Source organism: Hesperophylax consimilis, chromosome 6 (genome assembly GCF_061612785.1).
Source record: "Hesperophylax consimilis isolate HC1 chromosome 6, BYU_Hcon_1.0, whole genome shotgun sequence".
NCBI lineage: Eukaryota > Metazoa > Arthropoda > Insecta > Trichoptera > Limnephilidae > Hesperophylax > Hesperophylax consimilis.
Window position 1 is genome coordinate 20,052,207 of NC_142841.1, and position 26,217 is coordinate 20,078,423.

The following is a 26,217-nucleotide window of genomic DNA, read 5'->3' on the forward strand; positions in this document are numbered from 1 at the left end:
AATCTGGTAACATTTTATTTTTTTACTTTTATAAATAAATACTAGGGTATTATAGACTAAACATTGCCACACACTTAGAAGAGAGTTGGCGTTGCATTGTTTTTCTCCTAGTATATCTGCTACAACACAATATTGACCTCATTCCTCTGTTCTGAATTATTCCATTCTTTAAAGTTGTGTTTTATTGCTCAGAAAAATTACACTTGTGCAGTAATTCATGTGGGATGCTAGAGTGGTGTTGTAGACCAATTTACTTGTTTTAATATCTAATTTTCCCTTTATCCTACAAGAAGTAAACTTTATTGCAATTTTTTTTTAACATTACAAAGTTAGTGTTAAGTTTTAATTTTTCTTTACTATACTGCCCAAGTATTTAATTTCTTCTACTTCCTAAATATTTTGACTGTCAGTGTTTAGGGTAATAAGTTTGTTTGTTTTTTTTACCTAACACCATGAATTTACTTTTAGTTACATTTAATTTCAGTTTATTTATATTTAACCATTTATATATTTCATGAAGTTCGCTTTGTATTTTTGACATTTCATCTTCAATAGTATTTGCCATAAAGTATATAAGTATGTCATCTGCAAGATGTTTGATTGAACAGTACTTTAGGCACTTAATGTACAAGGGTAGTCTGAAAAGTTTCCGACCTCAACGCAAAGATGGCGGTACTCGTCAAAAAAAGCTAGTAAATATAGTTGTGCATCTTTTGACAGTTACTCACCAAAGTTTCGGCCATTTTGGACGCGCAGTTTTTAGTTGACAGTCGTTTGAGTGAGTCGATTTGTGTGTTTTTGTGAAAATGGAAAAAATTGAGTATCGAGCTGTTGTTAAATTTTTGTTTTTGAAAGGCAATACGCCTATGCAAATCAAAGATGAGTTGAACTCTGTGTATGGGGACTATGGGGAATGTGAAATTTTGGGCAGCTGAATTTAAACGTTTCCGTAAGAGCTTGGGGGACGATGAACGCTCGGGACGTCCAAAAACTGCAACTACTGACGATAACATTGCTAAACTTCACCAAATAGTGTTAGACGACCGCCTAATTAAAATGAGAAAGATAGCAGAGGTTATGAAAATGTCCAAAAAACGTCTCTGTCACATATTAAATCAAGATTTAGACATGAGAAAGCTGTCCGCGCGTTGGGTGCTGCGTTTGCTCACGTTAGACCAAAAACATGTTCGAATGAACATTTCCAACGCTCTGTTGGCGCAGTTAATAAATCCGAGTTTTGGTGCCGATTAATTACTGTAGATTAAACTTGGATACACCATCATACGCCCGAAACAAAAATACAGTCAAAACAGTGGACTGCAACGGGGGAACCGGCTCCAAAAATAGAAAACACTGTTTTCTCGGCTGGGAAAATGATGGCGACTGTTTTTTGGGATAGTCATGGATTTATCTTAATTGATTATCTTTAAAAAGGAAAAACTATTACAAAATCGTACTACGCATCATTACTTGACAAGCTGAAGGCAGAAATGGCAGAAAAACGGCCACATTTGCAGAAAAAGAAAATCCTGTTTCACCAAGACAACGCGCCGTCTCACACCTCAGCGGTTGCCATGGCAAAAATCCACGAATTACGGTTTACGACCATCCGCCTTACTCACCAGATCTTGCCCCAAGCGACTTCTTTTTGTTCCCTAATCTAAAAACTGCACTCGGTGGACAGAGATTTTCGTCAAATGAGGAGGCAATCACCTTTGTGAACAATTATTTTGCAGAGAAAAACGCCTAGTACTATTTGGACGGGTTAGAGAGATGGGAGCATCGCTGGGAGAAGTGTGTAGACTTACAAGGAGACTATGTAGAAAAATAAATAAAAAAATTCTTGTTTCATTGTTAGGTCGGAAACTTTTCAGACCACCCTCGTATATAATAAAAAGGAGTTGTCCTAAAACAGATCCTTGAGGAACTCCAGGGTTTATTTCATGTTATTTGGAGATGTCATCTCCAATTTTGGTTCTTTGTTTTCTGTTTTTAGGTAATAAAATAAAGCACTTATAGCTTAAATCTTCTAGTGAATCATGGATTGCCCAATTCTTTTACGTGAATATTGTCACTAGTTTAGAGGGCCATTATAGCGATTGTCTATAATAAACAAAATAATCAATGATGAATTTGTTATTTTTACAGATCGATAAGCTCAGCCCAGATTTCCGCAGCCAATATCGTTCAGTGGAACAACTGATTGATCTGGACTTTACAAGTCTCCAACTTTTGTTGCACCTGGAAGGGATACAACAGCTAATCAAAATCGCTGAAGATGTGAAAGTAAATATTTTTTGTTATGTATTGCCATTTTTATTGACATGTAAATAGTTAATTAAAAAGGTTTGTATTTAACTAGGCAATAAATAATATAATTTTTCTGCAAATTTTGTGCTGCAAAATACCAGAAAGTTTACATAATTTTTTTTCAAACTTCCGCCGCTTTTCCCGTATTAAATTACCGTAAGCAATTTTGAGACAAAACAGATTGGTGAACATTCACATACATAGTTCCCAATTGAAAAACTCTTACACAATTGATATTTTTCAGATGAAGTTAAATTCAGTACAAGGTGTCAAAAACCGAGTGGGATCAGCTGGCCCTCCGCTATTAAATATTCCAGAAGAAGAAGAAACTCCTTCGCCCAGAACACTTGACAGAGATCCATCAGGTATGTCCATTAAATCATTCTAGCATTTATCTATGTTCATCCTTTTGTTACGTGTTACTGTAGTAGTTACTCTTAGTATCGCTCTGGTAATACCCTGCACGCCTAATATGCAATTTAAAACAAAATAACATTAATTTCTGCATGATTTCTACAAAAGACGACTATACTGGAATCCCTTTTTACATTGTGGATACATTCCACGCAATACTTTCCTGGGGGCTGGTGTACTCCTCTAAAACAGTTTCGAGTATTTCCTCCTCGTTGAGAACTTTATCAGCAGTCAATTCAGTGATGTATTCGATCGTAAGCTTTTCAAAGCCTTCTCAACCAATTGCATGTGCCCAGGGCTGGTTCTATGCGGGCGCAATTGGAGCAGTCTATCCGGGCGCCGAATTGCCAAGGTGCTGATAATACCTAACACCTAACAGTCCTAACACATCACCTTTTGGATTATTTTTCATAAAAATGGTGCTACACAAAAATACAAATCTTGCAAATATTATTAATTACAGTGATCACCTACCTAGACGTCTACTGGTTTCTGTAAGGGTACTCAAAATTTTACTCGCGCTAAGCGCCGTTTGGCTCAGGGCCAGCCCTGCATATCTTAATGCAGTTCAGATGTGTTTGGGCTAAGATGGTTAGTTTTAATACATTCTGGCCAAATTAGTCTCCAACATGCATTCAGAGTTGATGGCATAGTACATACTGCGTTGCCTTAGTGCTTTGTTGTTCAAATTACCATTTGCAAGTTTACTTGAGAAGGTTTTCTTTATTTATTTCATTGAAACATTATGATACGTATTTGAGATGAAGCTATTTCTATAAAGGTCACATTACTTTAAGTAATTCTTAGTAAAGTGACTAATTATCGTTTTCGATACTTTATTTTTAATTTTAAAATGGAGATTGAACAAAAATTCACTATCAGAATTAATTATAAGGAGATTGAACACAGTGGAATGGAAATAGGACAACTTACGTGTCAAGCTTTTCCATGCTTGTTTCTTCAAAGTCCACCTTAAGAGTTTATTTCTTAAAAGTACATAAGTCTGGACTCTGACACCGCGTTGTCAGAGTCCAGACTTGTGGATTTGTTCAGCACTGGCGAAGACGTGGAGTCTTCCGGGTACTCCAGTGTGAATATAGCCGAAGGTATAATTGACCTGGTCGGCAGATGCGCGGGAGATGCAGGCCGGCGACGATGCTACGGGGACGACGCGTAGACCGGCTAAGGTGTCGCAGGGTCTAGGCTCGTGGGGAGCGCAGTTCTAGTAGAGACAATGCGTTTTGTATCGGCGAACATTCCCGAATATTCTAGTAGCATCGCTACACGTCAGCTGTAATTGACACACATTAAAATATTTTAATAATTTATTGAAATACTTTTCACAATAAAAACACAATCTGAAAATAATGCATCGAACACCAATATACAGTCAAATAATTCAATATCCCTTTTTACTATTCGTGTTTGAAATTAGCTATTTGAAAGGAGACAAGCTTTTTTTAAAAAATACATGAGATCCTAACACAGTTTAAAAAAAAATCACTCTATCAATTAATTTTTTTTTTTTATATCACTAAATTCTAATGTGACAATGTGACCGTAAACATGTACACTTCTAGAAAAGTACGTACCATGATTAACCTGTGTTAAAGTGACAATGTGACCGTAAACATGTACAAATGTATGTACCATGATCAACCAAGTGTTAAAAATTTTGGTATCATTTTGCACGTGTTTTAAACTAACTTTTAATATTTTGTTTTTTATTTTTGAAATATAAATTTATCAATCAGTTTAATCAGAGGCGGCTCTAGGGATCCAAAAGTGGAAGGTCAATCGAAAAAATGAATAAAGGTAGATACACACTGGGTCGCCGTACGTACGCTATGCTACGCATTACGATATCTGGACTGCTTAGCAACCATACTTATATGCTTTAGAATCACACTGGCCACAGGCATCGCAACGTGTGGTCAGTGTGATTCTGAAATATCTATTTCTTAGAAAATGAATGCTTGCTAAGTAGTCCAGATATCGTTATGCGTAGCGTAGTATGTACATACATACCTTTAGAGTTAATGCGTAGGGAATATTATAAAAAGTCAATACCTAGGTACATATAATTAATTTGTCGGTACTCACCTATTCCGAAGCCGGTAGCACAATATAGTTATAATTAATGTTCTTTATTTTATTACTTATTATTAACACATAACTTTAAACTTTAATGTTCATATTATTAATTATGTTTTTCTACATCTTTATTTGTATTCTTTCGATTTTATGGCCGGGTAAAATCTTCCTCCTTCTAGGAAAACTAAACCCTTCCACACACTTTTCCACAAATGATCATCTAGCCAATCCACACTATGTAAGTGCATTATATAAGTATAATTAATACAAAACAATACAAGAACAACACGCCAACCCACGAGAGATCAAATGGGAAAATAATATTCACCGACTTTAGATATTTTCATATCAGAGGGTTCGGCTCGGTAGAATTCCCAACTGGACCGATAAATCCTACTGATCCCTCAACATAAATATTTGAAAAAAATTATTATTAATATTATTATTATTATGAGCTGTTATTACTATGACTGGAAATTCCCTATAATTGAAAAATTCTACAAAAATCTATGAACCGAGATAAAAGCGTTGGATAGGTAGGTGTAGGTATGTACTGATATTCTGAATTCTAAATTCTAATAGTAAAAAATAATAAAAAAGCACTCTAACATTTCTTGTATATTAAATCGATCCTCCTTTCTTTGGCTTCTGCGAAATGGTCAATGACACGGCTGTAGAAATTATCTATTTTAGAAATATATTTTTTTTCAATGCTAAGCATTGCAAGTGAGCTTAATCTATCTTGACTCATTGTATTTCTTAAAAATGTTTTAATACGTTTAAGAGTTGAAAAACATCTCTCACTTTCAACTGTGGTCATTGGTATCACACAAATAAATTCTAATACTTTTATTGTTTCTGAAAATATTTCCTGAAAATTATTCGTCAACAAAAAATTTAAAAGCGATGCAGCACTGTTAGCATGGTGTAAGTCATCACGTTGGTAAAACACTATTAACTCATTTTTTAACTTCGATGAATCAATTTCATCAAAGTGATCCAACAAATTTAGTTGTGCTGTTGGAAAACAGTTATTATATTCAGCAAAATTATCTTTATTAAATAAATTCGATAAAATGAGATGATCGCCATATTTAAACCTATTTTGCATTTCCACTAAAATAGTGTCACAAACTTCAATCGCAACCAAATTATTATTTTCATCAAGACGCCTTTTCTTACATTCGCCTTCTGGGGAACTGATTGAATTTGCTGGGTTGGAACTCAATTCTGCTCGTATGGCCAAAATGTGATGTTGAAATTCTCCAATATGTTTTTTTATTAATATTGCATCCAAATTTCCTTTTTTGCATTTGCTTAAATAAAATTTCGCAGTGAGGCATTATTTTGTTAAAGAATGTTAACCAATAAAGAAAAACACTCTTTTCCAGGTTATTTATTAAATTTTGTGCTTGACTTAAAGTATTTTGATCATTTTCCTTTTCCAAAATTAAATTTAAACAGTTAAAAATATCAGATTTATGTGTGAATACGGTAATGACGCATTTGGCATTAAAACACCACCTAGTTGGAGTTGCCTTTGGTAAACGACCTTTAACGGTTTCATCTAAATAATGCATTCGCTTTGGAGATCTTGAAAAAAATACAGAAAATGAATGCAGGGTCGCGAAAAACACCTTTACACCTGTCGTTATTGTACATGCTTTTTGTAAAATTAGATTTAGTTGGTGGGCGTAGCAATGAATGTAGTGAGCACGGGGGAAAGTTTCTTTGATTTTAACGTGAACGCCACCAGTTTTCCCTGATAAAACGGCTGCTCCGTCGTAACATTGCGCTATCAGCTGTTGCGGTTGAACTTCCAGGATCTTCAACTGAGTCAATATTTCATTAGTTAAGCCAACTGCCGTGCAAGCCTGCGGATTAACAAATTTCCAAAAACGTTCACATACGACATTGTCTTTTAAATATCTGATCACAAATACTATTTGGGTTTTAGTGGAGCTGTCAGTTGTCTCATCCACCTGAATTGCAACGTACTCAGATTTCTGTATATCTAGTTTAATTTCTTCCTGAGATACTGCTAAAATTGAATCTAACAAATCATTTTGGATCGTCTTAGACAAACCTTTAAAACTGGAAGACCTTTCTAAATGTTCTTTTAATACAATGTCTATTTCCTGAATAAAGTTAATCAAGCCACGAAATATACCTGGATTATCTGACTCTTTTGTTTCATCGTGACCCCTTAATGCCAGTTCAAAAGAACCACAAAACTGTATGCATTTCAAAATTTTTGTTAAAATATATCTATTTTTATCCACTTTTTCGTTGTGGTCCACGAGTGATTTACGATATGCACTGTCTAATTGAATCCGAATATCAATGGTTCCTAACAAGACAAAACTCATTGAATGATTTATATGCAATGTAGAAATAGAATGCTTTTTTATTTTTTCCTTCAAATGTTTCAAATCACTCACCCCTATCTCGGTCCATTGTTTATCAGTCGAGTTAAAAAGTAAGCAATAAAAACAAAAATATAAGTTCCCTTTTTCACAGCCACAAATCCAATCACAAAATGTATAACTTTTCGAATTAAAATATCGTTCAATATCTTTATTTTTATGTTTTGTAACAGAAATAAGTTTCAATTCCGGTTGTGGCCGTCCACGTGACTTTATTTGAATACGTTTTTCATGATTTAATGAATTGTTCGCGATATCTTTCAGTATGGCATCTACAGAATTCGAATTCGACATTTTAATTTATTCAATCTACAAAACAAACACGTCGTACGTCAAAGCGGAGATTTCGGAGATAAATCCAAGATGGCCTTGGCCTTGTTAAACAATGCAATATATCACACAACAAAACTGTCGTTTGATTTTTTTGACATCTCTCTCTAACATCTAGATCTTGGATATTTCTGTTTCACCTCGGTCAACACCAAAGCTTAACAAAAAAAATATTTTGTATGATTTTAAGCAAGCGTCCAGACAAGCGTGTTTACCTCCTTTGTCTGTATAGCAAAGAATGAGATAAAAGAATGTTCTGTGGTCAAAGCTTGAATTGACCAAAGTAAACTGCGATACTATTGCATTTGTCTTGGACACTAGATGGCGCTAAAAGTGTAATCTGAATCGTAAAGCGAATCTGCAAAAAATTCAATAGCTTCTCGTTTGGACGCTAGATGGCAATGGGATTCGCTATTCTTCGCAAATATTAAAATAAATTTAATAAAATTAATTATTTAGTAGCTGTTAAAATCTAAATTGTTACATAATTTTTAGGGAGGTCAAAAACCTATTGACCCTCAAGGAAGAGCCGCCACTGAGTTTAATGTTTATTTTTATTTCTATAAAATAATATGAATTTTTTTTTTTTTTCTCCATAATGTGTCCTTTTCCCTTATGTTTTATTATTTGTTTCCTACCTAGATGGTATTTGAGAAAATCACCAAAATTGTAATTTTTAAAAATTATCAATAAAAAATTAATATAAAAATGAAATAAAAAAATATTAACACAATTCGGCCGGGAATGGTAGTTCTACCCGTTCAATCGATTGATGCTTGAAGGGTAGTTCAACCTTTTGCGCCGACCTCATTTCAGTGGCAAAAAAGACGGAATTATTCAATGTTTTCAAATGAATATTATATATCAATCTCTTTGTAAAGGTCCCAAGTACATAATTATCGAATCGTAATGCATGTCTTCTGTTTATATTTATTGTCGTGTCTTTCGTTTTCATCGGTATTCCGACCAAAGGATAGTATATTATTTGTTATTGTAATAATTCAATTCCTGGAATGAAGGTTTTTATGACCGTGAAACCTGATTCGAATCTCTATCTCTGTTCCGCACCCACTCAACTCCTATGTGCAAGCGAACGAGAGATGTCAGGCATATTTAAAGAAAGCCGGTATGGGCAAATACCGATAGGTGGACCGTGATAAACATATTACAATGTTAATTGAGTTGTATTTCAAATAATATTCGATTTTCGCTTAGTACTTTTATTGTTTGGGTATGCTGAGTTATATATTTCGAAGATATTGTGATTAAAAACAAATTAAATCAATTCAGGCATGACCTTTATTTTCGCCCGGAGACAGCGTAGCGCCAGCGCAAAAAATACCCGCCAGAAATGTGTTAATACGGATGAAAAAAAAAAGTTTTCAGTTCTGATGAAAAGTGAACACGCTCTTTTACAAAGTTATCGCAATGCACAAAATATAACTAATACGGTATAAATTAAGACACTTAAAACTAATACTTAGCGCTCTATTTCCGCATTGTTGCATATATATGAAGTTTTGTGATTAGTTTTTGACATTTTTCTGCTATTTTGTTAATCAAAAAGTCCCTGATAATATTTTAAAATGCTTTTTTACTTCCGCTTCATAAATTGTGCTCGTCAAAATAAAGACAACAGATTGAATTTAAACACACAACATGGCGGCGTCGCACCGTACTGCGGCGTGCTGTGATTGGTCAATTGGTGGAGTTTGAACAAACTAGTACGCAACTTTAATTTCTCAACAATTGAGATTGGACTAAAAGGGAGTTTGGCCAAATAAGCACTGACTTTTGAAATATATTATTGTGGATGTTGACATTTTAAATGCTTATAATTAATTGTAACAGGCTGGTAACACTATGTTTTATGTATGTAACGACGTGAAATTAGATCTATAATAAATTAATATAAATATTATGACATTATGTATTGCATTTAAAGCTCATTTTTGCTAAAATTGTCATTTGAACAATTAAACACTGAGGCGACGACTAAGTAGTAAGTAAGTACATGCAAGGAGTGTAGCACCATGTTATTTCAAAACTGTGTAAAAAGAGAGTCCAGTGTATTTATGTCAGGGGAGATGAAAAAATATGCACAAGATAAGTTCTTAGTTTGGGTTATTTAAATAATATATTGGTATTTCCCAACCTTCGACCCTAACCTATGACAAATGTAAGATCACAAATATGTTGGTTGAATCTGGAAAACATGTGAAATTTGATTGCTAAAAAAGGAACTTAAATGCATCTTTTACCATCTCCCTCGACATAGTTGTCTCTTGTGGTAATGAAGCTGAAACCAAATGTTATTTAAAAACAACAAAAAAATTGCATATTAAACATTAGAATTTTGCCATTTTGTCCAGAGTTGAAACATTGCTTTAAATGGCTTTAGCTGTGATATTAACCCCTTAGTGACTGATTTTTTTCCAATTTGACGAAAATAATTCCATCTTGGAACTCGATTTACTCGGAAACAAGATCTCAAATCAAAAAAAAGTTATACCACAAAATCGACTTCAAACTACGAGTTTCCGGACACCGTGTGTATTTTGTCATATAATCATCATCATCAACTCCTATGATATGTTATTCAATATTTAAAAGATGCTAATAATAATGATATCTTATACATATTTTTAAAAAAGTTGTTGCCTTAATCCCGACTTGAACTAGGTGTCTTCCACTTTCTAACCTCAACTCTGAGCTATTTGCATTTCTTTCTGCTTTGTTGTGGGCTAATTTGTTTCATAGATTCTCAAATAAAACACGACCCCCTAACTAATAAACATGTTTTTAATTTTACACAACTGCAGATACAACCATTTACGATACATAAATGGTTGTATCTGCAGTTGTAATTCGTATGCTTGTTTCGATGGCTTTAATAAGTGTTCAATGTGAAATCATTTTGATAAATGTTAATGTTAGATCCAAAACGCTGCATTGTGTTTTGAATTTGTACAAGAAATATCCCTGAACTGAGTGCACTTTGTTCTTAATTTAATGCATGAAAATTATGTTTAATTGTGTTTGTCTGATGTTTTAAGGACGATTAAAAGGTAACAACATTTGGTTTCACAGATTTTGAACAATTCATCAAATTTAAAAGTTAATTTTCAAGTTCTGTTATTATTTCAGTTCTGTGAAACAACAGGCTTTAAATACTGGATGATGACAGGTATTTTTTGAAAAGAACTTTGAATGAACTTGAAAATAAACTTAGAAATTTGATGAATTGTTAAAATTTTGTGAAACAACTGGCTGTTATAAAATGCATGAATTGTATAAAGGTGCTGTTACACATAGTAAAATGAATAATAAATTGACAAAAAATAGTAAAATAGGTTGATATCCTGTTGTAACGGAACTGTATGACTTCACTAGCAACTTTCTTTACTAAAACAGTTATGTATTGTAATGTTAATGAATTTATTTAAATTAAAGCATTTAGATATAGAAGAGAGAGTCAAGAAATAACCGGACTGAAGGTTGTCATGGTGATGGAGCATGTTGGAGTGGAGATAGCCACCCAACAGAGATCCCTGGCCCAGATGTCTGTAAAGGGACTCAAAGGCGAAATAATCATGAAGAGTTCAAAGACAGAAGTTACCGTCGATCTTCGGGATATCCAAGTCAATGATCCTAATCCTGCAACTATACATAAACAGGTATTTTTTCAATCTAGTCATAGAGTAAAGAAAGACCATTGAAAAGCTCTCTATATAGATGTCAACACTGACTTAGTACTTTTTGGTTTTTGCCCATTTAGCACATTACTTATCTCTCTTACTTGACATTGTATATCGCCATCCATTTGAATTTCATAATGATGGTGAAATGCAGTACTGCGTATGAAATTTAAGCAGAGAATCCTCAGAATTTTTGAACTTTTGTGATGTTTTTCTTTAATCTTTGCCGGTCACCTCCACTAGCCGCTATCCTGTTTATTACATATTCGGCCAAAAGCGAAAAATGTTAAATTTTCTCAACACATTCTTTTTCTCACCACCCAAGTTTCAACATTCTTTTTATGATTGAACGGTTGATATTTAAAAGCTTTGATAATAATAATATTTGGATGATTTGTAAAGAGTCATTTTTGTGAAAAATCACCTCAAGGGTACAAAAATATCGACTGTCTTTTGGTAAAACCCCTTTTTGAACGATTGATATTTAAAAGCTTTAATAATAATAATATTTGGATGATTTGTAAAGAGCCATTTTTGTGAAAAATCACCTCAAGGGTACAAAAATATCAACTGTCTTTTGGTAAAATCCCTTTTTGACAATGTCACTTTTCAGTGGTTTCATGTAGAATAGTTTTCAAAGCACAACATGGTTAAGTAATTTTTGCTATTTAAGGTATTTTTAATACTAAAATTAGGGAGAATATATGATGCAAATGTGAATGATAGAAGAAGTCGGGGACGCCCGAGGAAGAAAAGGCCCGATTAAGTGAATCAGATACTTGAGTCGGACCATGTCGAGTTAGAATAATAGAGTATGTATTAGACGGTGTATGAATATGAATGAGGCAAGGTGTGTGCGCCAAGACAGAGTTGTTTGGCGGTTCATCCTCTCTGCCTACCTGCGGAAACGGCGTGATGGTTAGTTAGTTAGGATTTTTCAAGAAAACTGTAGATGAAATTACTCAACCCTCAAGAATTGCAACATTTTGAAAAATAAATAGCAACTTTTATATAAACTCAAAGATTTTGAAATGGTTTTTCCAATCCATAAATATTCATTTTTATTGTCTCCTGTAAACTTTTCATTTTATGGCTAGAAGGGTTTTTACCAAACCAGACATGATATAATATATTTCTACAATGCTCTATCTTATTACTAACTATAGACTAAACGAACTATTATCAACTTATGGCTGATAGATTGTATCCACCGGTTTGTCGATCACTAACACAAAACTATATAATAATAATAATAATAATTTATTCCAGAATGTATGCCGGTGTAGTGCAATGCAATACATTCCATATTTTAAAAATATACATAATTAGAATAAGAAAAATAATAATACATCATATGTACAAAGCATCTGTAATATCTTGTTTGCCAGTGTATTAAAAATCATTTGTCCGAACAAAACTACTTTTCTGGGGAAACTACTTACAGTATATTATATAGGAGTAGGTAGATTTCTTTAGTGGCCTGTTTTATAATTTATTACAAAAATAAATATACTATAATACTTTGAGCTGTACTAGACATTTGTTACACGCTTTGATTAAAAAAAGAGAATTCAGTTTGGTTGGGTATTTAAGCTTAAAATCCGAAATTAAGTTTTGTGCGAAAAAGGACGCATAGCCGTTCCTCTTAAATAATATTTTTTAAAGAAAATGGATTGTGAATTTCGAAATTATCTTTTCCCGCTAAGATTTTGCATCTTTCTTTTAGATTGTGTCAGTCATCGAGGATAATAATGCATTAAAGTTGAATTTGGTGATGTACAACAAGCGTTATTTGGCAAATGATAGCAGAAATGATATTGCCATTGAAGCAAATATCAGCCAATTAAGGATGGTTTTTCTCAATCAGTTTGTTTCACCAGTGACGGTAAGTAAAATATATGTATACTACTAAAATGTTAATTAATTATTCTCCAGTGAAGAAGAATATTATTCCAGGTTAGAAATGATAAATTTATTAATATATTTGCATGTTTAATTCCATTTTTTTTTTCAGAAATTCCTTGGAAACTTTCAAACTGTGGTTCAAGCTGCCAAACAGGCATGGGATAAGGCACTAGATACGGTTAAGGACAATTTGATAACGGCTCGCAAGAGAGTGGCTTTGAATATTAAATTTGAAACCCCAACGATTATAATTCCGCAGAATTCAAAGAGCTATGATGCAGTTTTGGCAAATTTAGGTTCCATCACAGTCAAAACAAAATTCAATCAAAAATTTGTTAATGTTAGTCAATCTACGAGTTTTATTTCCATAATTATTATTAAATATATGTATATTATTGGAAATTTGAGTTTTATATTTGTGTTACAGCGACGTGATCCAGTCATTGTTCAGGAACTGAACTTAGATTTGGTTAGATTGAAGTTATCACGGATTGTATTCATCTCCAATGCCTACCATATAAGAAGTGAAAGGATACTCCTTGAGCCCACCACCTTCGACCTTACTGCCAAATGGAACCTTTCCTCGTCGTGGTATAATGAGATCCCTGATTTTGATGTTGATGCCAAATTGGGAGCAATCACGGTAGGGAAAAATGCATTTTTTTTGATACTTCATCTAATTAGAATGTAACTAAATTCTAAAGGTATTCCAATAAGAGAACCAGATAAGAAGAACCAGATTTTCATTTCACGTCATTGTCGTTCTGTTAGGCAACACAAAAAGTTTTACACCAACTTGTAACTGGTCATTGTTGAGATTAGTAGTAGTGAAGCACTAACCAAAGGAACAATGTGCTGTTATTGTGAAAATTCTTTACAAATATGGGGAAGATTTTTCCATTGACAAAATGCACCAAATGAGTCAAACAGTTTGAAAAGTATTTAATATACTTGACCAAACACATTCAATTACCGAGAGTGAGTCACCTCTGCATCATCGAAAACATTGCCTCTGCGAGTGAAAGTAACAGGGTTCATCAATCAATTCATCATCATTCACAACAATGACGAACTCCAGTCCATTTGATTTCTCACATAAATATCAGTATAACGTCGCTACGTATCTCAAAAAATAAGTTTTTTTTTTAAAGTTTCTTTTAAAACTACTAATACGCCATGGTTTGAATCTACAAAGATATGTTTTACCAATCACCTCTCCAATCACCCCTTTTGTACAAAGTTCACAAAATTAAAAAATATAAAAAAAGTCAAAAAAAGTAATTTTGTATTTTTTGAGAAACTTGTTATTATATAACCGACGATATATTTAAAAAGACATGTTTTAAAAAAATTATCATGAATTATTTGTAGATTATTGTGCCATGTTCCGCTTACTCCTTCTTTAGCCAATGTTTCGGACAGCATTACAGTGTCCATTATTAGAAAATATGTGTGTTTATATGCATAAATATTATATACTTAAAAATATTATTTACATCATTTGGAAAATTAGGATATAATTATATACATCATCATATGTATATAAACACACATCTTTCCTAATGATGGACACTGTGTATACACACATATAAGTGATACCGTGTTGCGCACGTCCATCCTCTTAGGGCCGGTATTTCAGTATAATAATAAATATCTTAAATTAATGTGCTTTTCGGCAATTAGTTTTCATGTAGCCGTCAAGTACCGGATACCAAGAACTATTAAGCTTAGCTCATACATCTCTATTAATATGTATTAATAGTGTTTTTGTGAATTTCAATTGCTTCCGTAATGCGTGCTTGATGCTTTTTGGGTTTTCCCAGGACTTCAGGAACAAATCCAAAGAAATGGCCGGTTTCATGAATTTTTTCGTTAAAAGAATATATTGTTAAATGTTCGTTAATTTTAAATAATTTTCAAATTTCGAATTTTTTGGAGCCTGCCAAAATTTACAAAATCTATGGCAGGTCAAGAGTGACATCATATAGAGGCAGTTTTATCGTTTGACAGATTTAGTACTGAATTTTGTATGGCAAAATCGTATTATATTCTTAATTTTAACCGCTTTTAGTCAGAGAATACATAAAATGTCAGCGTCTCGTTACTATCTTGTTGCATTGTACCTAAATGCAAAAATACAACCATAACTGCACACAAAACAATTTTTCCTCGCTGAATGTCCTGATTCGCATTTTTGAGGTTTTGATGTCAGATGTCTGAACAAGGAAAATTAAGTTTCATTTTCGCCAAAATGTAATTTTTTCAAAATTTTTGATTCGTTTGTGTTTTATTAATTTTTAAATAATGATTTATTAATTTTACTTATAATTATATATCGTCGTTCGACATGCAACACCACATAAGCAGCTGGAAACAAAATGTTTAGGAGAGTGAAAAAAGCATTTTTTTTACGAGTTATGAATGTAATATTTAAAAAATATATATTTCAGTGTCAAAATGTTAATCAAATAGATTTTAAATTAAAAAACGTTCTCGTATGAGTACAGTAATTGTTACATTCACATTCACGGTTGTGTTGATTTTTTTAGGTCAAATATTCATACATTTGCGGATTAACTCCATTTTTAGTATAAACTATGTATATTTATTATACAATTGGGTTATGGATACCGCCGCCCCAGGAACCATATTTGGATAATCAATATCTCTGCCATAGTGGTGACTTACTAGGGGTGCCCAGGTTCATCGGGTGAGGAGTGTTCAGATCTTGGTGGCGGATGCGCCTGCCCACCAGGTGACGCCGGTTTGGGGAGTCCCTTTGGCCTCTCCAGCCGGTCCGTTACTCCTAGACACGCTGACCCCTAGATTCCTATTCACCCTTCATACCTTATTCCTTCCCAGGACTACCTCTCCTTCCTTTCCTGAAAAAGATCCTCCATATAGTACCCCCAAAGATGACTTAGGCCCCGAGGGATATTATTTTCCTCAGGGCCTCATGTATTGGTTTTATTGTAAAACAAAAAAAAATATATCAATTTATTATGGATGTTCAAACCTTTCGGTATTTTATTTTCTATCTATTATTTTTATATTGAATAGAAAGTTCGGAAAAGGGAAGGTGTCGAACATATATGGAAATAATTTATGTTGAATTAGTTTTTCGGAATGATGAGGCATATCTGCATTATCATTAAAAATAGTTTGCATTAGTGCATTAGTGTTGCCATCTTTTTTCTTGTAAAGTCAATGTTGCAATATAAAATATTTTTTTCCACAATTGCGATTTTTTAACAAATAAATGTAATAAATACTTACTTATGATTAATGATTTGCGTATTGTCCTCAAGCCTTTCAAATTTTCTGGCTGTTGATAAACATTATTTCGGGAGAAAGGGTTCATTTCACTTAATTTATTTAACGTTATTTACTTCCAGGTTTTCAATTTTCTTTTGTGTTTCATGATTTGGGAAACGCTGATCTATATGAATTAACGTAATGCCAATATTAAATGCCATGTAAAAGAGACACCCAATACATGTATTAATTAAAAAATGATCATTATTAATGTTGAATTCATGTCTCCAGTTGAAATTGGCAAACTCAGACTTGAAGATGTTGGTGAGTATTTTATCAGAGAACCTGCTCGGTGTGCAGTCCCCCCCGGCTGAGAGAGGAGAGGCAATACTGGAATACACAAGAATGAGGGAGATTGCCAGATGCACACCCAATATACGGGGACAGTCATCCAATCTGCACAGTCAGATTGGAATAAAATTCTCCCTCACCATGGATATTTTAACCATTGACATAATGAGTGAAGTCTCTTTGGGTGTGAGTATTTCTGATTCTATGTTAAATCAGGTGTCTGCTGTAATGAAATTAGGGACGGGTTGTTTCACAGAATTTGAACAGTTCATCAAATTGATTTTCAAATTCTGTGAAGGTTTTATTCAAGTTCTGTTATTATTTCAGTTTTGTGAAATAAGCGGTTCGTAATGATATAATTACAGAACTTGGATAGAACCTTCACAGAACTTAAATAGAACCTTCATAGAACTTGAATAGAACCTTCACAGAACTTGTAAATCATCATTGAAATTTGATGAATTGTTAAAAATTTTTGAAACAACCACCCTAAGTACGGGTTGTTTCGGAGAATTTGAAAAATTCATCAAATTTTAACATTCGTTTTCAAGTTCTGTGAAAGTCCTATTCAAGTTCTGTTACTATATCATTATAGGCTAGTTGCTTGAAAGAACTGAAATAATAACATAAGTTCAAATAATCTTTCAGAGAACTTGAAAATTATCATTGAAATTTGAAGAATTGTTCAAATTCTCCGAAACAACTTGTCCTTAATGTTTGTTACAAATGATTAAGGCAACCCTCCGTATTGTTTGTTCTATAAAAAAAACATATAGTGTTTTTGGAATACATTTATTCAAATTCTGTGTCAATCAGATGCAAATTAAAAAGTCTCCTATAATATTTATATAGTTTTTTTTAAACTTTTATGAATCAATGAAGTTACATTGTATAACGCCTGTACACAAATCTGATTTTTTTGCGGATAAAAGGGGAAGCGCAGCAAGTCGCTAAGTTGTGTGCAGAACCCCATTTAACTTACGGTATCCCGCACCGTTATTTCGGCGCCCCTGCTGCAGGCGTTAATAACTGAACGCGAGAACTCAGTGTATAAATAAAATTTATTTATATTTATAGATGAATGGTGCTGTGTAAAATTCCCCTATTAACACATTGTCGTCGGGACACGGCATTTGCCGTTTTTCGCGGACTGTCGGTCAACTGCGGGACACGGCAAATGCCGTTTTTGTCGACTGTTGGTTTTTGGCGGGAAACAGCATTATACGGGTTTGTTATCAGCGTGAAATAAAACGCCTTGAAGGGTAATTTGCTACCTGGGTGCTAGGCAACAGTCTGTCGACGTTATTTGAGATGTCTTGTCCGTATTGGCTAGTGTGCCGCTTGTAAAGGCGTCGCCACAAATCTACAGTTTTTATGCGATCTCAATCTCCAGTTTAGTTTGAGTCATTTCACGTATTGGACTATTTTCCATACCGCTCGCACTGTTTGGTATTTTATTATTTGAATATATTAGCATTGCATAGGACTTTATCCCTACAAAAATGTCTTTACAAGCCAATGATACATGCACTTATGGTGGGTGATGGATTATCAACATATGAAGTGTACTGATTCCTTGAAAGAATAAATACTATCATTCATAAGTGGAATGGGCTCTTCAATTAGGCGAGGCAACCGCAAAAGACTCTTTTTTGACAGAAGCAATTAAACTTATGAGTTACTCAGTGTTCGACTTCGGCCTTAGGCGACACTGTTCAATATTTACGCGATCAGATTTCACACATCCAGCGATTGTAAAATTGCGGGCATGGCAAATATATATTATTATTTATTATATAACTACAGTCAAACTTGGTTATAACGATCACGGAAATAGCGAGGTCATGGTTATAATGAGCAATTATAAAATGATATTTTAATTCGTGCTTGTTTTCATACAATCGTATGCTGTTATAACGAGGTTTCATAATTGATGTAACGTCCAAATATTTTTGTCAACACGATTTCTAAATAGGTAAATACATATTTGTGTTTGAAAAAAAAACCCGATTCTCGAAACCAATCATAAACAAGACAAAAGGATGCCGCCCGGCGGCTCGGACTTCCCTTAAAATACCATTAGGGACGGATTATCCCAAGCTTTTATGACATTTAGCCTGTATTATTCACAATGTACATTTGTTACGTATAAATTTTTTTATAAAATTAGCGACCGGTTTCGACACGTCCGTGTCATTAACTAGCTATTTTAAAAACTAAATTTTTAAGTGCAGAAATATGGGGTTTTATTGAGTTTGGTACTTTGGTGGGAGGGATTTGAGGGAGGGGGAGGGGGTTGAGAGGGAAACGGAGGGAGGAGTCAACATAACGGGGAACATTGTCAATAGAGGTGATTTGCAAGGTGCTATTATTTTATTTACTATATTAATGTTTGAATTAATTTTTTTGTTGATTTGTAATGTTTCTAATGCGCACAAATTAAAATATTTATTAATGTTAGAATGTTTAAACTTAGTTTTATCCCGGTTGAAGCTATGGCCTGTCTCTATCAAATGATTAAGTTCTAAACAACGGATATAAACCTGACATAATTAATCGTTTAGTTAATAAGAAACAAACCAAAATATTTTCTAAAAAGTACATTTATAGTGGAGATAATAACACTCAATCTAGTAAAAATCTAATATATAAAAAACTTCTTTATACAGGCGACTTATCCTTAAAAATATCCCGCATGTTACCAGTTAATATTTCGACAGCTTTTTACACTAATTCTAAAATAAAAAACTTAATTAATAACAAGGATGTTTCAAATAAATTAGATAAAAATGGGATATACACTTTAGAGTGTAATGATTGTAACTCGCAGTATGTAGGTATGACTACAAGAAATTTCAAAACCAGAATTAGGGAACACGAACTATATTTAAAAAATAATAATTTCTCCGAGTTCGCTAATCATTTGATAGAGACAGGCCATAGCTTCAACCGGGATAAAACTAAGTTTAAACATTCTAACATTAATAAATATTTTAATTTGTGCGCATTAGAAACATTACAAATCAACAAAAAAATTAATTCAAACATTAATATAGTAAATAAAATAATAGCACCTTGCAAATCACCTCTATTGACAATGTTCCCCGTTATGTTGACTCCTCCCTCCGTTTCCCTCTCAACCCCCTCCCCCTCCCTCAAATCCCTCCCACCAAAGTACCAAACTCAATAAAACCCCATATTTCTGCACTTAAAAATTTAGTTTTTAAAATAGCTAGTTAATGACACGGACGTGTCGAAACCGGTCGCTAATTTTATAAAAAAATTTATACGTAACAAATGTACATTGTGAATAATAAAAACTCGTTAAAAACAAAAAAAGTCTAGAAATTGTTACATAGTGAATGCCAAAGAAATACAAAAAAAAAAAAAAAAAAAAACATTTAGCCTGAGTTGCCGCTCTACAAAACATTTCTATTCGGTAGGTACTATCGCGAACTATGTAAAAAGGGTCATATAAAACCTAAGTCATACGAATATTGGGGCTTCCAATTTGGTTCCCTTTTTACAACGTCTTTCGTTTTGCTACTCATGTTAAGTTTGTATCCGGTTTTCCCGATTTCGTTCGAAAATCAATAAATTTAATGTTATGTAGGCTGATATGAGTAGGTACCTACGTACACAGTTTATTAAAATCATATCTTTAGTGATTAGTCAGTCAGAAGTAAACCCTTCGATTACAACCATGTCTAACAAGAGGAAATGTCTCTCAATTCGCGATAAAGTCGATATTATTCGGGAATTGGAACGCGGCGCAAAAAATGTCGAAGTGTGTAAGAAATTTTCTTTGTCATCTTCAACGGTTTCAACATTGTGGAAAAATAAGGATGTTTATTTATCTGCGTTGGAGAATAACATCACAGAAACTAAAAAATTTAGAAAGTGCGTGGTTCCTGATGTTGACGAAGCGTTACTAAAGTGGTTTAGTGTGCAAAGAAGTGCTGGATTTGCTATTGATGGGCCGATTTTGAAGGCGCAAGCGGAAAAATTCGCGAACCAATTCGGAAATGACAATTTTAAATGTAATAACGGTTGGCTTGATCGTTTTAAAAATCGGCATAACATTGTTTATGCAAAAATTAACGGTGAAGCTGCATCTGTGGATCCTGTAATATCAAGTGCGTGGGTTCAGAGTGTTTGGCCAGAGTTGAGAAAGGATTTCCGTGACCAGGAAATTTATAGTGCGGATGAGACAGGATTTTTTTATAACTTAACACCCACTAACACCCTTAAATTTAAAGGTGATAAATGCATTGGCGGGAGAATGTCAAAAGTTCGTTTGACAGTGCTTGTGTGCGCCAATATGACCGGAACGGATAAACGAAAACTGTTTGTTATTGGGAAATCACTCAAACCGCGATGTTTTAAATTGCCTGTAGAGTACACAGCTAATAACAAAGCATGGATGACTTCTGAGATTTTCCGCAAATATATTTACGACTGGAACAGGGAGCTTTTTAAGAAGAAGAGAAGCATTCTTCTTGTAGTGGATAACTGTCCTGCGCATCCAAAAATAGAAAATTTATCCAATATAAAACTTGTTTTTCTGCCGCTGAATACAACATCCATATTACAGCCAATAGACATGGGTGTAATAAACAGTCTGAAAATTTTTTATCAGAGGTTCGCGGTACTTCATCTTATTGGCCAGAGGGAGAAAAAGTTGAATGAGAATTTAACAATATTGGATGCGATCATTCTTTTAAATGATGCGTGGACTAATGTATCACTGAGTACAGTTGCCAATTGCTTTATAAAAACTTAATTTAAAAATACAATTGATGATGTGCATGAAGAATACGACGAAGAAGACAACATGCCACTATCAGAGTGGCTAAGAACGAATAATATTAATGATTTTAATAATGACAATATCGCAGACTTTGTGCGTGTTGATGAGGGTTTATCGACATGTGGACTTCCAACGGATTGTGATATCGTAGAGTCTGTGTTGCATAAAGACAATGAAGGTGATGAAATCAGCGAAGATGATAATATGAGTACAGAACCGGAACAAATTACAATAGGGGAAGCTAGTGATATGATGGACAAATTAGTGAGTTTTTTCGGTAGCAGTGAACCAGATGATGAAACTTTTAATGCGTTAAGTGTTTTGAGGGGGAAAATAAGAAAAATTAAAGTGAAAACATTAAAACAATCCTCGATAATGAATTTTTTTAGTACAAATGATTTAGAGTAAAATAAAAACTTTTGTTTAATGTTAAGTGTTTGTACAATTTATTATATATAATAATTAGTGTAGTTGTAAGTTTAATCGTTGTATATTAGGGTAAGTACCTATATTACATATATTCAAAAAAAATTAACGTGTTTGATTTATAATGCATATGTATGTTTTGTGAGAGCTTTATACTATGTAGGTTTATGTATATAAATTCTTATAAACCTATTTTGGATATAACGAGTAATGGCTATAAGGAGCAAATTTAGTCGGTCCCCTCATGCTCGTTATAACCAAGTTTGACTGTATATGATATAAATAAACATGTTATCTTTTACATGGAATTTTCAAATATTGAATATTGAATGCTATTTACTGAATTAATATCAGGTTTTTATATTCAGCTTTGAAATGTGGTGAAATTATGATGTAATCAAAGCAATTTAAATTTATTTTTGATGATCAAATGTCATACATATATGATTTCTTTGAAAATTTCAATTGAAAATATTATTTGGTTTAGAAATTGTATCAATTTTAAGAAAGCGATATAGTTTTGCGCTAATCACGAAAAACACCCGCTATAGGCTAGAGTCTATTGTTTGAAGCGCTCGACTACAATGTGTTAAATAAATCCTCGATGAATTCATTTTTACAGCCCGGGGTGTCTTCCAATTCTTCAGGTGAAATTGGACTTGCAAAGTTAAGTTTGCGTCTCTTGACTCTTAGAGGAAATATTAACCGTGACAGAAGCATTGCAACCAACCTGACTCTGAAAAACTGCGAGTTGGACGACACAAGGCCTAACAGAGAAACCAAACTAACTCACTTTATGGGAAAATCGACGAATGTGACTGTTTCTAGGAATTGTATGGATACAGGGGATAACATGATTGTTGTTGCTTATACTAAAAAAGGGTTTGATAGTAACAGTAAGTATTTCAAAGTACTATTAACCTATAAAACCTATTAAACATTATGAAAAAACATCTTCAGACAAATCATTTTAAAGAGACCCTCACTTGTGTAGCGATATACTGGATGGATAAAAAAATATGATTTTCTTAATAAATAACCTTTTAAACACTTGGATGGATGTTTGGATGCAAATTCAAATTAAAAATGTTTGTTGTGCAAATAAAATACAAAGGGTATATCTTATAGGTACATCATATTTTTTAACCCAAAATACAATAAGTAAAAAATATATGTGGACATTATAAATTGTAAATATACCTAAAACGCGAGTCTAAATTTTAACAGTTTGTTTTTATGAGTACAAGGGTACTGGATGCATGGTGACAAAAATATTTTAAATTCAATTATAATATTTTGAATAAATATGTATATTAATTGATGGAAGTCCCTACTTGTCCAGTATTAGAAGGGATTAAGGGTGGGTGTGCAAACTAGTTTGGAACGAATAGCATAAATCAACAATTGAATCTTAGATTTTGCAATACTTTTACGAGAATTTGGTCACTAGTGTGGAAATCGTTAAAAGGTCAAAAGTACTGGTTGTAACAAACAGTTCAACTGTGTTATTGTTATTTATTATTATACATAATAGCATGTTTGCCTGTGGAAGCCATTATCAAACAATGTAATACATAATTTAGCTTGGCTTACTTTAGAAACTAGATTGAAAAACTTTTTTGTAACTTTCGATACTATCGGTGTGCACAATATATTTGAACGTGTCCTTGATAATACGATTTGCACCTAACTATAGCATTGAATACTGTAACTAAATTGTAACTGTATTATTCAGAGCAGTTGGGAATAATCATGATTATGTTCTCATTAATACTAAGGAGGAATCTAATTTTGATTTCTCGGATAACACACAATATACGTACATATTATTATAGCATTGAATATGGTTACCATGTGAGCTTCATGTAGTGGAATTAAATAATGATGAAATATTTCATCAATACCTACAGGTGACAATATAGAAGTGTAACTCAAATGTAATGGAAATGTTGTCACTTTTTTTTTCTGGCATCATATCTTTTTTATTTATTTATAAATACATGATATTTGACATAGACATTTACAAATAATATATATGTATATTAAATCACCATACCTAGGCTGCTGCCTGTTTCATGGTGACAAATGAACATAGTTATGTTATCTTATTATTATCTCCCATTCTTACTTTTATATTATTATTGTCATTATTATTGTCTTCGCTCCTCATTTATATATGCTCTCCTTTCACTGTCATCTCTGTTTATAAAACTTATTCGTGTAATTAATATGCTGTAAATGGACTATTTGTCCGTAAATAAATAAATAAATAAATAAATAAATAAATAGTTATTTTGTATGAAGTCTAGTATAAACATATGAATTAAATATAGAAACATGAGGAAAATTGGAAGACGAAAGTAGAAAATATAATAAGACATGCATAAGTATTTAATTACATTCATATACATACGCATTCATATATATGTTCACATGGTTCCATGATATTTCATCAAAATGAAAATTCAACACACCTCCAAAAAGTGATATAGGGTCATGAAAAGTGATGAAACAAAAACTGCGTTTAATAGTTACCTATTTAACCTAGTTTTTGTTTCATCACTTTTCATGACTTCATGTCACTTTTTGGAGGTGTGTTGAAGTGTCATTTTGATGACATACCTGGTCACCATGTTTACACACATACACATATGCATATATACACAGACATCTAAACACACACACATACACACACACTTATATACATATAACACATACATACATACATGCACACGCATATTTGTATATTTTATTATGCGTGACTAATGCGCTTTTTATTTCAATCAAAATTAAAATTTTGTTAATTAAATAATTACAAACAGATATACTGACAGTTGGTGATGTGATGACTATTGTCTTCATTTTATGTTTCAGTGGATTGGCAGATATTTAACTTCAATATTATTCTATGCATGGAATTCCTCATAAAGATTGGAAATTTTTTCGCAAGCGGGTTATCTGCCTACAAAGTACCACAGTACTCTGCAATCGTTCCACCTATACCAGATAGAGCTGGCTTACGAGGAGACAACAGACATTCCCGGGTAAGACAGGCAGGATCATCACCAAAATGATGATGAAAATGTGTACAGCTTGACACAGATAATTTTGAAGGTGGCCAAAACGGGAAATAACGATTTTTAAATCATAAATTTTTTTGTGTCCATAAAATATTCACTAAAGTTAAATCATAAACAAAATACCATTCCCTAGCGTCGTCCGGTATCAAGGAGACTGGGGGGGGGGGGGGGGGGGGAGGGAGTGCAAGCCCGTATAACATAGTCCTCGATACCGAATATATTTTTTATTCCAAATAAAATATTTAAAAATGTGAAACAAAAGTTTTACTTACAAACTTTAATATATTATGGAACATTCTTCTGAATGAGTTCCCAAAAGTCTCTCCAAGACATTATCTCCAGTCTTTCGATAAGTAAGTTGTGATTGACATTTTTTTCCAACGAAAACCGAGTTTTACGAGAAGTCAGTAAATGTCAGTATTGTCAGCCGCTGTCTAAAATGTGGCAATCCTTCAATGCCACCTGGAGTTTTTTAAGCGTAGGAATAACCTTTTTCAACATGTAAAATTTGTCAATTTTTCAACCTGTCGCTACGTTACAAAAATCATCTACAGTACTTTATTCTTATGAGCAAATGACAGGAGTCTGCGAATGGTTTTTTGCTTGTGGTCGAGCTATAGCAATACCAGCGGCTGCAAAGGAATCCGTGTCGAGCTATATTACGTTTATTATTGGAGAACTTGACTTGTAAGCTAATGTTGATTAGCGAATGTTTGAGTTCAAATTTTAAAATGAATACATTTTCAGATGACTGAACGATTTGCATTCCTCCATTACATTAATATCCCCACGGCAGCCAGTCTATTGAGGTCAGCTGAAAGGTCAGTTAAGGGAAAGACGATCTTCAGCCTGAAGTTGGAAAAACCCAATATTATTCTATTGGAGTCTATGGAAGGAAGGCAAGAATGCCAGGCGATAGTCCTCAGTGTAAGTACAATTCATTTTTCATACGTACTTTGGGAAGTTTCACGAGAGACTGAAAGGCTGTTATGGATAGTTTTCAAAAGAAATAAGACTGGCAATCCACAATGGTGTGTTGATACTAATTCTGATGTATTGAAGTGTGGTGTACACCACAACTGGCAGATGAAGGATGAAAGTAGACTGAATGCGGTAGA

The 26,217-nt window shown here is 33.3% G+C and overlaps 1 protein-coding gene across 2 annotated transcripts in view; it reads left to right on the forward strand.

Annotated features, from left to right (window-relative positions):
• LOC149423044 (intermembrane lipid transfer protein Vps13-like) overlaps positions 1-26,217 on the forward strand; it is a 153,880-nt gene that overhangs the window by 50,941 nt on the left and 76,722 nt on the right. For both annotated transcript variants that reach the window (XM_089632437.1, XM_089632436.1), the window contains exons 19-28: positions 2,149-2,286; positions 2,555-2,675; positions 11,028-11,251; positions 12,999-13,157; positions 13,287-13,517; positions 13,605-13,820; positions 16,724-16,969; positions 22,642-22,915; positions 24,894-25,063; positions 25,847-26,026. In XM_089632437.1, coding sequence (XP_089488563.1) covers positions 2,149-2,286; positions 2,555-2,675; positions 11,028-11,251; positions 12,999-13,157; positions 13,287-13,517; positions 13,605-13,820; positions 16,724-16,969; positions 22,642-22,915; positions 24,894-25,063; positions 25,847-26,026 — 1,959 coding nt within the window. The remainder of the gene's footprint in view (positions 1-2,148; positions 2,287-2,554; positions 2,676-11,027; positions 11,252-12,998; positions 13,158-13,286; positions 13,518-13,604; positions 13,821-16,723; positions 16,970-22,641; positions 22,916-24,893; positions 25,064-25,846; positions 26,027-26,217) is intronic.